The sequence below is a fragment of the Delphinapterus leucas genome, chromosome 20 (genome assembly GCF_059928025.1).
Source record: "Delphinapterus leucas isolate spDelLeu-1000000601 "Yukka" chromosome 20, BTC_Dleu_Yukka2, whole genome shotgun sequence".
Classification (NCBI taxonomy): Eukaryota; Metazoa; Chordata; class Mammalia; order Artiodactyla; family Monodontidae; genus Delphinapterus; species Delphinapterus leucas.
This window is the reverse complement of record NC_143148.1, coordinates 24447027-24463101: the sequence shown is the minus strand read 5'-3', so window position 1 is coordinate 24463101 and position 16075 is coordinate 24447027. Positions and strand designations below refer to the sequence as shown.

The 16075-nt window shown below is 54.1% G+C and overlaps 1 protein-coding gene across 3 annotated transcripts in view; it reads right to left on the bottom strand.

Moving 5' to 3' along the window:
• GPT2 (glutamic--pyruvic transaminase 2) overlaps nt 1-15812 on the bottom strand; it is a 34589-nt gene extending 18777 nt beyond the window's left edge. The window contains exons 1-5 of one of the 3 annotated variants that reach the window (XM_089902983.1): nt 15707-15812; nt 15209-15472; nt 7746-7835; nt 5603-5732; nt 1167-1300 (exon numbers count right to left, since the gene is read on the bottom strand). In XM_089902983.1, coding sequence (XP_089759109.1) covers nt 1167-1300; nt 5603-5732; nt 7746-7835; nt 15209-15451 — 597 coding nt within the window. In that variant the 5' untranslated portion in view covers nt 15452-15472; nt 15707-15812. Of the gene's footprint in view, nt 1-1166; nt 1301-5602; nt 5733-7745; nt 7836-14218; nt 14820-15208; nt 15473-15706 lie in introns of those variants that run through there. The other 2 variants (XM_022555126.3, XM_089902982.1) reach the window with 2 other exon arrangements.
• Nucleotides 15813-16075: the final 263 nt, after the last annotated feature.

Below are 16075 nucleotides of genomic sequence, written 5' to 3'. Positions count from 1 at the left end.
TTTAGGAAAGGACTAAAGCATTTAACAAACAGGAGCCTTGGAAGTCAAGAGACACAGACAAAGATAACTCCATTAAAGGAAGGGTCAGACAGGACAGGCTCCCTGAGTAGGGAGAACAAAGTGAGTGGATGGCACTCAGCACTGACTGGGCACGGGGGCAGGGTGCTGGAAGGGGAGGGAGGCTGCAGGTTCCTCAGGCCCTGGGTTCAGCCCCTTCCGCTATGGAACACTTGATACCAGCCCCTCGTCACCTCTTCCACGGCTGATCCCCAGCCCAAGCCACCTCTTCTCTTGCCTCCTAAACACTCCCTTACATCTATTATGCCCCCTCCTGCCACACTTAAAGCTTAAGAACCTAAATATAATTATGTCCCTCCGCCTACTTCAAATCCTTCAGTGGCTCCCAGGCTCTTAGGACAACAAGGCCCCACCTGCTTCCCAGCCCACTGCTGGTAACTGGCCCTCACCATGTGTGCTCGTCCCCCCTGATGCTGTTTCCAGACACACAGCCTCCTTCCAGCTCAAGGCCTCTATATATGCTGACCTTCTGCTCCGAACCTGTCTCTCCCCTGCCTTCCTGAGTTCACAGGTACGCAGCTTCCAGATCTCTATCTGTTCAGCCTTCCTTGGAGAAACCTTCCTGCCCTCCCCAGCCCCCCAGGTCAGAGTCCCTGCTGCTCCCTCCTGTAACACTTTGTCCTCTTCCAGAAGAGAAACTGAAAGCTTAAGATTTGACATGTATTTATGTGCTATTAATGCCAGTCTTATCCAGCACTGATGTGTAAGCAGAGGCCAAACGTGTTTGTCTCCCCAGCACCTGGCACAGTGCCTCGCAGAGCAGATACACCGTATGTGCTGAGTGAGAGAAAGGCCGATGTCGCCAGGAAGACGGGCACCCTCGAGTGACCCCTGACTCCTCCCAGCTGGACCTGCTGGTGCCACTCTGGAGGGAAACTGAGGCTGCAGGGGTACCCAGGTTCATGAAGACTGAACAAGGTAAGGAGAGCAGGCTACCAGGGTGGGGCAAACAGCAGCGACCAGAGGGAGGCCAACCTCTCCTCCCAGGCTGTCCCCCTGCTAACAGGCTCACACACTCAGCCCTAACGTGCAAGGCTGTTCTTCACGTGGGTGAACAGTGGACAACAACAAGCTACCCTCACACGTACGGAAATGCCGTCACTAGCTCCAGTGGTCAGGTAAATGTTATCCGGGTCTGCAGGTACACCACCATCTCTCCTGGTGATATAGGCAGCCACATCTTCCCGGATGCAGTTGACGCCCTGGCTAGCGCTGTAAGATCCTGTTAAGACAGCAAGCAAGACAGTGACTAGAGGCAGGATGTCTGGCTCCACAGTGTCTGTGATATCCGTATAATTAACTGGGAGTGGGAAGGAGGGGGAGGTCAGGGAGGTCTCAGTGTGGCCCTATTCTCACTGCTCTAGGCTCTGGAACTGTGGCAAGCTGCTTAACTACCTATCTGGGCTTCATCCACCCATCCTGTCATCCATCCATCTACCCACGTATCTGCCCACTCACCCAACTATCTGCCCATCTGCTATCCATCCATTCATCCATACATCCATTCACCCGCCCGCCCGCCCACCCAGCTGCCCTTCTGTTCATCTGTCCACCCACCCACTCATCCATTCATCCACCCAGTATTTGCTGAGAACCTACTTACATATCAAGCATTATTCCAGGCCCTGGCTTCTAACCAGTTGAATGGTGCCCATACCTGCTTTACCCGCCCTACTGGGGTTTACACGTTCTATGACAGTATGTACCATTACAGCTGGGACTGCCATGCTTCCATCACTGTTGCCTACACATGGTTCCACAAAACTTGAGAGAATGGTCACCCCAAAATGGCACCACCTGCCAGCCCAGGAATCCAGAACCTTCACCAGCACTAACCACAGATTCCCTGGGGCTGTGAGGCATGACCCACCTACCCCCACCCCATGCCAACAGCATGCTCAGGCTGCCAATTTGAATCAAAATCCAAACCACCATTTACATGAAGTTCAAAAACAGTGGTGACCACTTTGGGCTTGGGGGTATTGACTGCAAAGGGGCACAGAGGAGCCTTTTGTGATGCTGGGAATGGTCAATGTCGTGATCTGGGCAGGGGTTACACAGGTGTGCACACATAGGTGCTGTACATTAATATTTGTGCTTTTTACTGTTTGCATAAAAACTTTTTCAAAATGTCAAGCCACTACTTATGTTTTTAAAAAGCAACTGAAAATAGGTACCTGCACATGCACAAAATCTCTCTGGAAGGAGACTCAAACTGGTGAGGTGAATTCTCTGGGGAAGTGAACCAGGAGGCTTGGGGTCAGAGATGGGAGGCAGATCTTTCACTCTATATCCTTTTATACCATTTGAATTTTATACACGTTTAAAGAAAACCAGCTCATTCCTTCTAAGACTACTGCAACAGCACCACCAGGAGGCAGGATGGAGCTCTGGAAAGTGGCCAGCTCTTCTCTGGGTCTCAGTGCACAGCATCCAAGGCCCAGCACCCAGGAGGTGCTGGGTTTCAGGGTCTGTGCAGCACTGGGCTGGCCTTTCCCCTCTAACCAGTTGTAAGTGGGGGCGGGGGAGGGGGGAAGGAGGCTGGACCACTTCTCTAAGGATCAAGTGGCAAACATTAACACGTATCAAACCTGGGTGGTGAGTACAGAGCCTTGTCACATTATTTGGGGTATCGAATGCATCTGAAATATTTTGCAAATAAAAAAGTGGGGAGGTACAGAAGCCGGTGTTAGAGAATCCTTCTTCTACTGGATGTCTTATTTGATATTTCTTGAGCTCCCATGCTCAGAAAGTTTCCTGTGCTCCCTATTTCCCTCTGCCTTCTTTCAGTGCCCTCCCCTCCACTCCATGAGGCCTGGCCATTTCCACACCAGCTAAGCCTCCTCTTCTTCCTGCCTTTAGTTCACCTGCTTCCCTGAATTCCCAGACCTTCCCCCACGGGCAAGCTCCCTGCTCCTGCCAGCCACAGACTTCCACCTTCTGTTATGCTCTGAACCACACTGATCCTTCACAACTCAGACCTAGTCTCTCTCTAGGAAGCCTGAGATAGGGCCCCACCCCAGCCTTTCTCCCAGTCTGTGATTTCTCCAGTTATCTTATTTTATACAGATGAACCCCTGCCTCCCCATGTTGACTTGAGGGCAGGGACCATCACCTATTTCTTCTGTTCATTGCTGTAGAGCACCTACCCCTGTGTAGGACTCTGCCCTGGGACCCATGGCAACCTGCCTCCCACTGCCCACAAACTGGCACCATCTGCCAAACCCCTGGCGCCATCGCACCCAGACCCTTTCACTCGATCACACTCAGCCTTAAACCTCAAGGCCTTTGCGCACACCATTTCCTCTGTCTGGTGTGCATTGACTCTCTTAGTCGTCTTCCACATGAATTTGAATGCCAGTTTCTCCTTAAACCCTCCCTCTACATTAGAATCCCTTGTTATAACCCCACAGCTCTCTGCTCTTTCTCTAAGAACTCATGAAAGCTGGGGATTATGTTTCTGTGTTAATTCTTTTAAATGTTTGTTTTTCCCAAATCTGACAGTGAGCTTCACGAGCACAGAAACTCCACCTGCCTTGTTCACCAGTGTCCCTCAGGGCCTAGAGCAGCGCCTGGTACACGGCGTGGGCTCAGAGAGGAGCCTGACGAGGGCGTTATCTCCCGGCTCCCACCTCCCCCAGGTGTGTCTAGGTTTCACCTCAATCCTACTTAAGATCCGGGACACAGCCTGAGAGCTGGATTACTCATCAAACAAAAAATAAATGGAGCCCCAGTAAGAAATAATTTTAAAGGGCATGATAAAAACACGTCCAGGTGAGCCCTAAGACCTTGTGTACACATTTTATAATCTCTCCGTGGGCCAGGGTAGCCCTGGGCATACTGACATTTTCCATTTCCTTTATTTTTGTGGGCAGGTGCTCAGGCTGCCCAAGCCTTAGTTGACAGAGCACCACCCCCCCATTGTCCCAGTCTTGGCCAGGACACTGCCCCTCCCCCAACGATGGGCAGGAACAGGTAGTGACCTCCAGGGCGGGGCTTCTCCACACCTGACAAGGGGCACAAATGCCAACCTTCCTGCAAGCCCGGGAGGTGGGTACGAAGTATCTCCTAATTCAAGGATGAGGAAAGAGGCTCAGAGAGCACCTACTTCACCTGTCCTCATGAGCTCCCCAGACAGAACTCAGTGCAGGTTCCCAAAACCCCAAAGGCCAACAGTCCCGACTCACACGGACATGGCCTCCCAATGCCATTCTCCCAGCCCTGGCTGACACAGAAAAAAACTTGTCGATGAGGCTTAGTGCATGGAACAAGATCCCCTCCCCGTTCCCCAGACATTAACATCAGATATGCAAGAGCAAACCCCCTCCCTCCACCTCCAGGTTGCAGTTCCTGGAGTCTCAGGCCCACTGCCATGGGTCTTAGAGAAGCGCCTTTGTCCTCTGGGCTGGGCAGAGGGTGCAGGAAGAAAGAGGAGCCTGGAGGCCAGGCCTCTGGGCTGGCCTCTGCCAGCTTGTGGTTCAGTCCTTGCCACACAAGGTGCTGGCCCACACCCCAAGCAGGCTGGCGGGCAGGGAAGCTGGCCTCTTCCTGAGAGGGACACTGTGAAGGACACAAACTTGGACAGAGGGCTGGTAGGGTGACCACAGCCAGGAAAGTAAGCATAGGGCTCTCCATAAAGGGACAGAGCAGAAAAGGGGGAGGGGAAAGGCAGGGAGGTGACAGAGATGCCAATTGTGGCTGATCCCCTGCTGAACAAGCCACATGAATCCCCGTCCCATGTTTTGAAACATTTAGGCACTAGTCCTAAAAAAGCCCTAAGGACAACGATTTTCCTCAGGACAAAGGAAGCTGGATTCCCTATGTAGGCACTGGGCAAAGGAATGAAGCAAAAATAAACAGGAAAAAGAACATGAGATGAGAACAAAGAGCCAGAGGCCCAGAGGCTGGAAATCCATCTCAGCAGGGAAGGGAGAGAAGATCATTTTCACATCTACAGGGCCTTCCTCCACGGAGCCCTCTGGTGCTGGGGGCCGAGGCTGGGCCTGGGCTCCCAGCACAAAGGAGCACAGTCCGGTGACGGGAACATAACACACAAGTTGGGGGCGGGTGGGCGGCACCTTCAGAGCAAGGAAACCACCAAAAGGGGGCCACAGGCACCTCACAGCGTGGCCACAGGGAAGTGAGAAGCCGGGCCAGCGGGGCATGTGCCTCCCTCTGGCCTCTGGCTTCGGAGGCTGCCTCGGGCTCAACCTTCTGCTCTGAGGGTGGGCTAAGCATCAAAGCCACCTCCCAGTGTAAACCCCAAATCCAGCCAAATGCAGGCTCTTGCGCCTGAAGTGCCCCAATCCACCAAAAGATGGCATCGACCCCATAAGCTCAGCAAACAAGAGGCTGACAGAGCACGGACAAGAAGAACACTGTCATTTACTCTGCACGTCAGCCACCACACACATTCACACACTCACTCAACCTGTAACCCTTCATTCTGGGCCGAGGCCCAGGCCCACGCTGAGAACACACGTCCTTTTCACGCCCGCTGGGACCTGGCAAGTCGGGGCCTCACCCAAGCTGTTCCCGCCACAAGCCTGTAGGATCCGCCGGGCTCGTTTCTTAGCATCTTCTGGGAAGCTGGGGCTGTCCAACAGGTTCGGGTAGGTACAGAGTGCCATCACCTGGAGGAACAGAGGCATGGGCTGGGCTCCCAGCACCCCCCACCCTGGAGGGGCACAAAGGACTCTGGGCAGGCGACGGTGTGAGATGACAACTCTGAGGGACAGTGCCCTCACAGGCCTCTCCACAAGGGCCCCAGCCTGTGGGGGCCTGGGGACAGGCGGGGAGGAGGAAAGTGGACGCTCTGCAGCAGAAGGGAGATGGTGAGAGGCAAGGTCCATGATGACCTGGGCCTAGGCGGAGGGTGGGCCACCACCCTCCGAGGAGCCAGGGGACAGAAGGAGGCTGTTTACTCTGCCCCACCTCCTCCATAAAGGACAGCAGCTCACACACCCAAGGCCACAAGAACCAGGGGTTCCAGAGCAGGGGGCTGGGGCTGAGGAGGCAGGTGCACCCCAGATGACAGGATTGCACAGACCTCTGCCTACAGCCTGAGCACCCCCCATCACCCCTTTTCCTGGCCAGAACTGAAAACCGAGTCAGCTTTTTCATCTCTGTAACAGAGAAAATCACCCTAACCTCACAAATTAAGAGGATTAAGCAAGGAAATGTTTGCAAAAGTGCTGGCAAACCCCCGCTCACCAGGCAAGTCTAAGCTGGAAGCTTAAGAGCGGTGCCAGGAGCACTGAGGCAGGCTGTGGCTCACGGCTGGGGGACTTTGGGCGGGTGCAGGCTTCTTGGAGCCCAGCTTTTCTTCAAAAAGATTTGTGCAATAGGCAGTGACCCAGCCTGCCCTCCTCCCTGGGGTGCTTGTGAAGGCTGGAGGAGGCCAGCACCAAGCTGGATCCGGGAGTGTGCCAGACAGCCAGAAAAGGCTGAGGCAACAGGAGGCGCCCCAGGCACGTGTGGGGAACCTCTGCAGAGGGAAGCCACCTTGGGCCTCTCCTCTCCCTAAGCTGTGTGCTTCCAGGACGAGCTTCCAGGACAACCAGGATGCTCTGACCTCCTCTTGCTCCACTTCCCTGGCAGAGCCTCTCTGTCTGGTCTGATCTACTTCCTCCCCACGGGCCCAGCTTGGGGCCTCTGACATTCATGGGCAGCTGGCACGCTCCTGGGGTCTGCAACAGTGGCCATAGGAGTCCATGCAGTGGATGTTCCTGAGTTCGTTGCCAGCCTTGGTTCTTCTCCCCCATACCCTGTGTGAATTCCCTGAGGGGCTGCAGGCTGAGGTCCCGGGGCCCCCAACAACCCTCCACCCAGGGAGCAGGGTAGGATCGCCCCTCCTGTGTGCCAGTCCCTGCAGCAGGAAGTACGGGCAGGAAAAGACCAGGGCATTCAGCACTCAGCTTTGCTGCCTGCCCCAGCCTCCCAACCTTAACCACACAAGGACCAAATTTTGCCCCATTCCTTCTCCGGGAAAAAGCTTTCGCTGTAGCTGGTCTCCAACCTCTGTCTAGCAGGCCCTGGAGTACTCTCCCACCTTAACTTTTCCCCTCTAGCCCACCAATCCCACAGTTTTGGCCCATGCAGCATCCTTGCAATTGGCACTCAAACTGAAACACTGCAATGTGCCTCTTGAGGGCCTTCACACTCTCCATCTCATGGAGTCCCCCAGCAGTCCTCCGAGGCAGTGTCTGGTGATTTCCACTTGCCCAAAGCCACCCAGCTGGTAAGCAGCAAAGCCAACACTCAAACCTGGGGATTCTCACTTGGGAAGCCATACCTGGACCCCCACGCACCATCTCCCAGCCCACTGGGCCTCTACCTCTCCCATCTACTCTCTGATGCCCTCACCAACCCAGCTCCAAACTCAGCATCCAGGACCATGCACCTGGGAGCCTTGTATACTAGAGCATCCTCAAAATGGGTTTAGGAATTTTAGACAGCTTTGGAAGGGGAGGAGACTGAGGGAGAGAACCAGTGGGGACATCAGGCACTGGAGGGGGCTGCTACTTCAATGGCACCTCCCTGTGGGATTCTGGTGTCTGCTGTGTCCTGAGGGAGCTGGATAGACAAGGAGGCAGAGGTAATGTAATGGGTCTGGCTGGCTGGTTCCCTGCTGTCCCAGTGGCCTCTGTTCCTGAGGGCCAGCTCACCTGTCGGAGGAAGGTGATTGGCTGCTGGCCCATGGCTTGGGCATCCCCGATGTTGGCACGGATGACTTCAGTGAATGGTTTTTTGATACCCTGAGTAGAGAGAAAGCAACAGGTGGTTACTTAGTGACTCTCAGACCCTGGATTCCAGAGGCCAAGCAATGCTCAACAGGATATTAATAAGCAGCCCTATTCTGAGCCTTGCCAGGTGTCAGGCCCAGTGCCCTTGACATGCTTGGTCCCATTTGACCTTCACAACCACCCCTATGAGGAAGGGCCAGTATTGGGTTGGCCCAAAAATTGGTTTCGGTTTTTCGGTTTTTCATAAGATGTTATGGAAAAATCCGAATGAAATTTTCGGCCAACCCATATACAACCCTTTTTACAGATTAGGAAATTAAAGCTTCAAAAGGTCACCCATTTTCTGAAAAGGCCAGAAGAGCTTCCTGGGCTGCCAGAGCACCCTGAGGCAGCTGCAGGTCCACGCTGACCCTGGGGCAAATGTGGTGGGAGGGAGGGAGGGGTCTGCAGCAGAAAACATCAGGGAGAGGATCCCACAACTGCCGGCTCCCTCCCCCCAAGCGCAGCTCCACCTCCACCCCTAAGTGAATGACTAGGGCACTGCAGCCACCCTCCCCTCCAGAAGACACTGATCAGCAGGGACCTCTTGGGGGTCATTCTCTTGCAACCCTGTCTTTGCAGGATGAAGAATGTCGGCTGATTTTCATATTGAAAAATAAAAAGCGTCAGGGATGAAAAGACTGGCTGAAGAGCAAAACTGAGGCCACTGCCTGAGCAATGCGTTTAGCACAGAACAGAGATGGCAGAGAGAGGAGGAACTCGGAAACCCTGGCAACAATGTCACTGGGGAGGTGACTGCAGGACACTCCGGCTGCTGCTAAGGAGAAAATGCATTTTGGATGGAGAGCTGTGGGGATCTGGAAATGTGGGAACTCCACGCAGCTCACTGATAAATCCAGAATTAGCCACTGTAAGAGTTAGAATCAACAGCAGGTTCAAGGACCTCCCAGGGCAGCTGAAAGGATTATCTGAGACAAACAGTATGAAAGCACTTGGCAGAGTACAAACATCATCATCTTACAAAGCTGGACCAGGAACAAGGTCACAAGGGTCATGGTGGAGGGAGAAGGTGGTGGGGCAAGGGGTGGCAGTACCAAGGGGGGGTCTGGGTGGAATGCCTGGCCACCTTCCCATATCTCCAGCTGCCCTTTCCCCAAAGGCACCCTAAATACAAATTTTAAAGGTACAATTCTATGGTTCTGACACCTGCCTTCTCCATTTCACACAATGTGTGCATAAAAGCAACTTTAGAAAATTTTCCCTTTTTTAACTCAGTAATATACCCCTTAAGTAAAGACCAGTGGGCTTAAGGGATGAAAGCAGCTGCCCGCCGAACAAGTCTTCCTGGCCCTCATCTGCCACGCCTCAGCCCCTCCCATACAGAAATTCTCCAGCTGCTTCAGGAGCCAGGAGGCATGGGGCGTTGAGGAGGGCACCCCAGAAACAGCACTGGACCGTCATAAACAGGGCCTGATAAGTCTCCAAAAGCTACGTCTGGTGGCGGGTAGCGGGGAGAAAGGCCTTTTAATTCCCTCCTGCTCCTTTTACCAAGTTCTTCAGGGCTGGCCAATATGGAAAGACATCTCAGGGGACCAAGGCAGGGGGACAGCACCACCCACTGCCCAGGGCTGGGCTGGGGTGAGGGCAGGCACCCTGGAGACAGGCTTCGGGGCATGTGGCCTCAGGGCTCGTCCCACAGGTGGAGCAATCCAGGCCACTGTGTGCAAAGGGGCAGACCTGACCCACTCCTTGGCACTGGCCTGGGCTCCTGGCATGGGACGCTCTGTCAGCCTGACTCAATTGCCACGGTCCCCCAGGCCTGGCTAGCTGAACTCAGGTGATTTCCATGGTGTGGGCACAGCCCATTCTTCGGTAGGGAGTAAATGTGTCACAGTCAAGGGCCAGGAACTACAACACACAGCTGTGGGCCCTCAGCCAGCCCAATTCAGGGAGAGAATAATGCCTGGAACAGATCCCTGGATGTTCCTTTCCTGTGTCCTCACCCTGCACGGCTCAACCAATCTGGGGCCTGCCAACAAGCAGCCTAGGAGCATAGAGCATCTCCTTTCTCGGGTCTGGGTACCTATGGTCTCCAGACACTTCGTTCGCTATGATGGACGAGCTGCAGGGTGGGAAACTGGCTCCTCTGAATGGGCAGGGGACCAGCCTGCCGAGCCAAGGGCCACCATACAAAGGAGACTCCTGTATCTAGGCACTTGAGATCTACATGGGTTGGGAAATACCAAGGAGTCAGGGGCAGGCTCCTGCCCACAGTGACTCATCCAGGCCTGCACGCACACCCAATGGCAACCTCACCTCAGCCCCGCCCTCCGGGAGCCTGCCAGGTCAGCACATAGCTTTCTAGTTCCACTTCCCAGCATCCTAGAGCCCACCTGTTTAACTCATCTGCACACATCCTGCCCAGAGCTGCCTCCCTGTGGGGCACTGAGATGAGAGCCAACACAGGGGGGCTCTCTTCCCACAGTTCAGCTCAAGGAGGGCTCAAGGAGAAGGCCCCCAGGCTCTGGGGATGGCATATTTCAGAGGGTGTTAGCAGGGAGAAGGAAAAAGGAGTTAGCATTGTCCTTCCCAGCTCACAGGCCCAGCATTAGGACAATGGACAATTCTAACAGGCACAAGGCAGTTTCCTCGAGGTAGGGGTGGCTCCTGTCATTTCATGTGACGTGCGAGCGAGAAGGTTTGGTAGGACGGTGAGTCCCCAGAGAGCCTCCCTCTCCTTCAACAAACACTTATGAATCATGCCCTGCGACAGAAGTGGGCAACACAGGAGAGGCTGCCACCTTCAGAGCCCAGGCTGATGAAGAAGTGGACTCAGAGAAGGGAGAGAGGGCACAGCTGGCTCCAGGCCAGGAAGGCCACGTGAAAAGACCCCAGGGCCATGAGCAAGACTGGGCAGGCAGGAAATCCAACAGAGAGCTCCAGACGGAAGCCCCAGAGACAAACCCAGCTAGTCCCCAGGGTCCCTGAAAACAGGTGCGCTGCACAGCTGAGGAAACCGAGGCTCAGCACAGGGTCTGGCCCCGACCATTATGACAGGCAAAGCTGGAAGAAACCGAGCCAAACCTATACAGGCCTGTGATTAAGAGATGAGGTGGGGGCTTCCCTGGTGGCACAGTGGTTGAGAGTCCGCCTGCCCATGCAGGGGACACGGGTTCGTGCCCCGGTCCGGGAGGATCCCACATGCCACAGAGCGGCTGGGCCCATGAGCCATGGCCGCTGAGCCTGCACGTCCGGAGTCTGTACTCTGCAGCGGGAGAGGCCACAACAGTGAGAGGCCCGCGTACCGCAAAAAAAAAAAAAAAAAGAGATGAGGTGGGAGCTCCAAGGGCTGAGTTTCCTAACCATGGAAGCAGGGAAGGCTGGACGTAGGTTCCTGAAGTCTAGGGGCCTGTGGGAGGGTCAACCGTAGAAGCTGAGGTTTGCAGGGATGAAAGCTGAACGAGCTCCAAACAGGATAATTCAAGATAGCAAGGCTAAGGCCCAGGCAGGAGAGCAAACCCCACATTCCTAGACCCAGAGACTCAAGGGGAAGGCAAGGAAAGAGTGACCCCTGGCACTCTCCCCAAGCAACTCTCATTATCTTGAAAATGAAGACTCTTAAGAGTTCTGACTGGGGAATTCCCTGGCGGTCCAGTGGTTAGGGCTCCACACTTTCACTGCTGAGGGCATAAGTTCAATCCCTGGTAGGGGAACTAATAAGATCCCACAAGCCATTTAGCGCGGACCAAAAAAAAAAGAGTTCTGACTGGTTTCTAGCTGTTCAAAGCATCATCACTAAACATCTCCAACGAGTCTTTAGGAGAAATAAATTGGGCTCATTTTGCAGAGGAATAACTGAGGCCAAGGTGCTCTGAGTAACTTGTCTGAGGCCCACAGCACATAAAGGCAAAGCCCAGGATACAGGTCCTTGGTGACTTGGGCAGGGTGGGTGGGTGGAGGGTTCATCTAAATGGAAGCCTACACTACAAATTTCTTTATTTTAAGATAGTATCTAAGCTCTAAAGAAAATGATCGATGAGATTTCACCTCTTGTGCTTGGCACAGCCAGAGTTTCCAGACTTAGTTCTTAGCTAACGATAAGGAGGTGCTACAGCATTCTCCACTTTTACTGTGTTTAGTTGCAGCACACACAGATGTTAACAGTATTCAGTTTTTCCCGTCGTAAATGTTTTGCCCTGACTCTGTGTACTTTTACAAACAGAAGCCTTCCTGTCTCCACTTATGCCAACCTCCTCCCTTCCCCCAATAAAACAAGGGAAAAAGAAGTAGGTTGAGGAGGAACAGACAGATCTTTTCAAAACTCCTACTAATGGCCGCTTATTTTTAAATGCTGCTCCCAATGAACACCAGGATCTGAAAAGCTGATAGGTTCTCCCACTTAGAGCTGCTGTCAGGGAGAAACAGGGCCTCCCTGAGAGCACACAGCCCAGGCTGGAGGAGAATGGCCCCTTTCACACACCCACTTAGTCAAGTGCCCCTCCGCCTTCAGGCTCTCCTGAACATTCTCCTCCACTCCTACCACCAAGCAAGACAGACGAGACTTGCCTGGCAAGCCACGCCACAGTCAAAAACCAGAGCCACATTGACATATATACACTACTAAATGTAAAATAGATAGCTAGTGGGAAGCAGCCGCATAGCACAGGGAGATCAGCTCGGTGCTTTGTGACCACCTAGAGGGGTGGGATAGGGAGGGTGGGAGGGAGACGCCGGAGGGAGGGGACATGGGGATATACGTATGCGTATAGTTGGTTCACTCTGTTATACAGAAGAAACTAACACACCATTGTAAAGCAATTATACTCCAATAAAGATGTTAAAAAAAAAAACAACCAGAGCCACGTGTCCAGCCAATCAGCCGGTACTATTTACAGAGCACCTGGTGAAATGATTCCAAAAGGCAGCTTAAAGGTCTTCAGATGGACAAAAAGGCACAAAAGTCAGGACCTGGGGAAAAACCTTGGGCCCACCCGACCTTCCTTTTATAGACTAGGGAAACCAAAGCCCAGAGAGGATTGAAGATTTACCCCAAGTCACTCAACTCTCTACAAATTCCATCTCTAACCAAATCGAACCCTTCAAAATAACATCAGTCCAGTTTTGATCATTAGAGTTCAAAATAGAGGTAGAAAAAATGAAGCTGTGCAAAGCCAACGCAAGCCAAGCCAAGCCAAAAAAAAAAAAAAAAGACTGGGAAAATATGGCTCTCTCAGAAGGGGCACTGTTCAAGCTAGCAAAATGGAGAGGCTGTCTCTAGAGAATGAAAGGTTTAAGCAAGGCTATGCTGGCTTGGCTGGGGCTATTATCTCCAGCACCAAGAATCAGGCAACTGAGATTCGACCAAGTGAAAAGAGAATAAGAAGGGATGAATTTGAACGAAAGCACCGGAGAATGTAGGTGGACAGAAAGAATGTCTCAACTTACTCAGGGGTAGAACATGGCAGTGGGGCCATCTGTCCTAGAAATCACAGGGTGTTTCCAGCCCAAATGACCAAGAAATTTCTCCACCTCAATGATGGAGCCATACCCTGTTGGAACACCATCCTGGTTCCCCATTGCACACCAAACTTTGCACCATAAAGTACTGAGCCCAGCACACAAGACTCCAGTCCCCCTTTTCCATCTTATTCATCTACCATATCTCTCTGCCAGACAGTGCTCTCCAAATGGCACCAATTCCCTTCCCCAAATGCCCAGAACTTCCCAACCTTCTGTCTTCGCTCACAGCCCTCCTTCCACCTGGAATGCTCTCACATTTTCTGTGCCTGCTAAAAAAATCCCACCAATCCTTAAAGAATTGGGGCAAGAGAAGCTCAGGTCCAGAGGACAATATGGCAATCAGATCCCTGAAGGCAAAGACAGTGTCCCCTTCTGCCTTAATCATCCTTGTACTTCATGGAGCCCACACGCAAGCTGCTATTTAACAACAGGCAGAGATAATCCGTGGAACCCCTACAAGTTCTGGAACCAGAAAAATCAGTTGTAAAGTGATAAACCGGAAACAATTTAATCTCAGCCTTATCAGGGAGACTGTTGTCTTAAGGAGGGCCAGCTAGAGTCTGTCAGGTATCAGCAAGGAGCAGAGCAGCAAAAGCCCATTTTCTCTGCCTGTGGCCCACCTTCGGGACAGGGAGGCACAGAAACCGAGCCAGCCTTCTGTGGGCCAAGCTTTAAACTTAGCCCTGCAAGGAGTCAGAGGGAGACACTGGACTCTGACTTGTCCAACTCACTGTTTTGAGTCAGCAGAACTGAGTGTCCCAACAAGGTCTCAGCGAGCCATGAGCTCATCAACCCCCCAAAGTCCCCACGTTAATGTAACGGTCCCACCACGGCTTCCTCCCATGCATTCAAGGAACGTTAAGTGGCCAACTCACCCCCAAGACATCCAGTTCTGGTGCCTGTGAGAGCGAGATCAAGGAACCCTCCCCTCTTCTGGGTTAGAACTATCTTAGGCAAGCAGCTGGGTGACTGCTGTCATGAGTTCTTACAAATCTTAGGAGTGTTTACTTTTTTTAACATTACCCTCTTGACTCCGCCTCCTGAATTCCACCTGGGTTAGAACTCTGGTATCCTACAGGGGCATCTCTTACACCCACCCCAGCCGCCCTGGTTGCAGGGAGGCAGAAATCACTACTGGGTGTGTGGTCACTTTACACACAGCTATGAACTCAAGTTAAGGTCCCAGCCAGCCGGCCACCAGGAGGAAGAACGTCCCAGGGCCACCCTACCAAGGCCCAAAAGGCCCAAGCCTCTGCTACCCACTGGGAGAACAAGATATGGCTGTCAGTCAGGGTTCCAAAGGGGGCCTAAGGGAAGGAATTGTGCAGGACACTCTGCAACAACTCCACTTTTGTCAGGGAATCATTACTGGCAAAATGACCCAAAAGGTCTCAGAGAAAGAAAATCTTCGTGAGCAAACCTAAGTCTCCTCAGAGCCTTCCTCCCTCCCCTGGTACCTAATGTGATCTCTGAAATTCTGGTTTCTTTCTTTACTGCCTGTTGTCGTCCTCACCCCACCCCCACCCCCCCATGGATCTTGGTTCCACGCGGGTAGGACGGCCGCATAGCAGGCAGTGCCTGGCACTAAGGGCAGCTCAATTATAACTGATGAATTCAATTCAACAAGTGAACCGTATCTGAGGGCCTTTCTTTGTGCCAGGTGCCAGGCACTGGCGGGTAAAGGGATGGGGGGAGGGCATTCTATCGTTTTAGCCAAGGTGGGCTGAATGAAAGAGCTGGCCACGCGGGTGGGAGGAAGTCCAGCGGGCGAACCCCAGCAGGGGACAGCTGCTACCCCCCCCCCACCAGTGCCCCCTAGCCTCCCAGGGCCCTCCCGCCCCACGGACCCTGGAGCCAGCGCTCACCCTCTGCAGCTCGAGCTCGATCTCGCCGGCCTTGAGCACGATGGGTCCCCGCACCGCGTACTCCACCGCCTTCACCTGCGGGTTCATGGACTCGAGCGTAAGGATGCGGTCGCGCCGGCTCCGCTCGGGCCGCACCTTGAGCACCGCCGAGGCCTCGGCGGCCGCGCTGCTCTGACCACGGCCCCAGGGGCCGAGGGTCCGGGGGTAGCAGCCCCGTCGGACCAGCGCCGCCGCCCGCTGCATCGCGCGCCCACCCAGAGAAACCTTGGGACAAAAAGGGGAAGAGAACACACACGTCACGCACAGCCCAAGGCGGGCACGCCGACACCCGTCCCCAAGCCCAGCCAAGGGCTCTTGCAGCTAGCGGTGCCAGCCTGGCTTCTGGGACGGGTGCCCATCCCCCGTCGACTCGGACCCTGCACCTCGCCGCTGCAGAGCCAAAGCACCGCACGACAGGGGTTTTGCAAAGTCTGCTCCCAATGCATGCATGCAACGTGCCTGTCGCCACCTGGCCACCCCCTCTTCTAGTCCGGCTAGAGCGCGCGCCTGGAGCTGCTCCTCGGCTCTGGCGCCCGCAGCCGCATCCCAGCTCCCGCACCACAAGGCTCCTGCGATCGCACACCCACAGCCGGCGAGTCCGCCCGGGCCTGCCAGCTGGCTCCTGGGCCTTGTAGTTCCCTAGTCTGTTTTCAGAGCAGGTGTGGAGAGCTGGTCGAACTACAAGTCCCATAGTGCCCCGCGCTGGCCTGATCGGGGGCCGGGCAAGAGGCGGGAGCGGTGGTCTGGCTCTGCTGTAGGCTGGGCGGGCTCTTTTGTCTGGCGGAGGGGATGCGGTGCCGGGACGGGTCCTGGCGGGGTCTGCCCTTC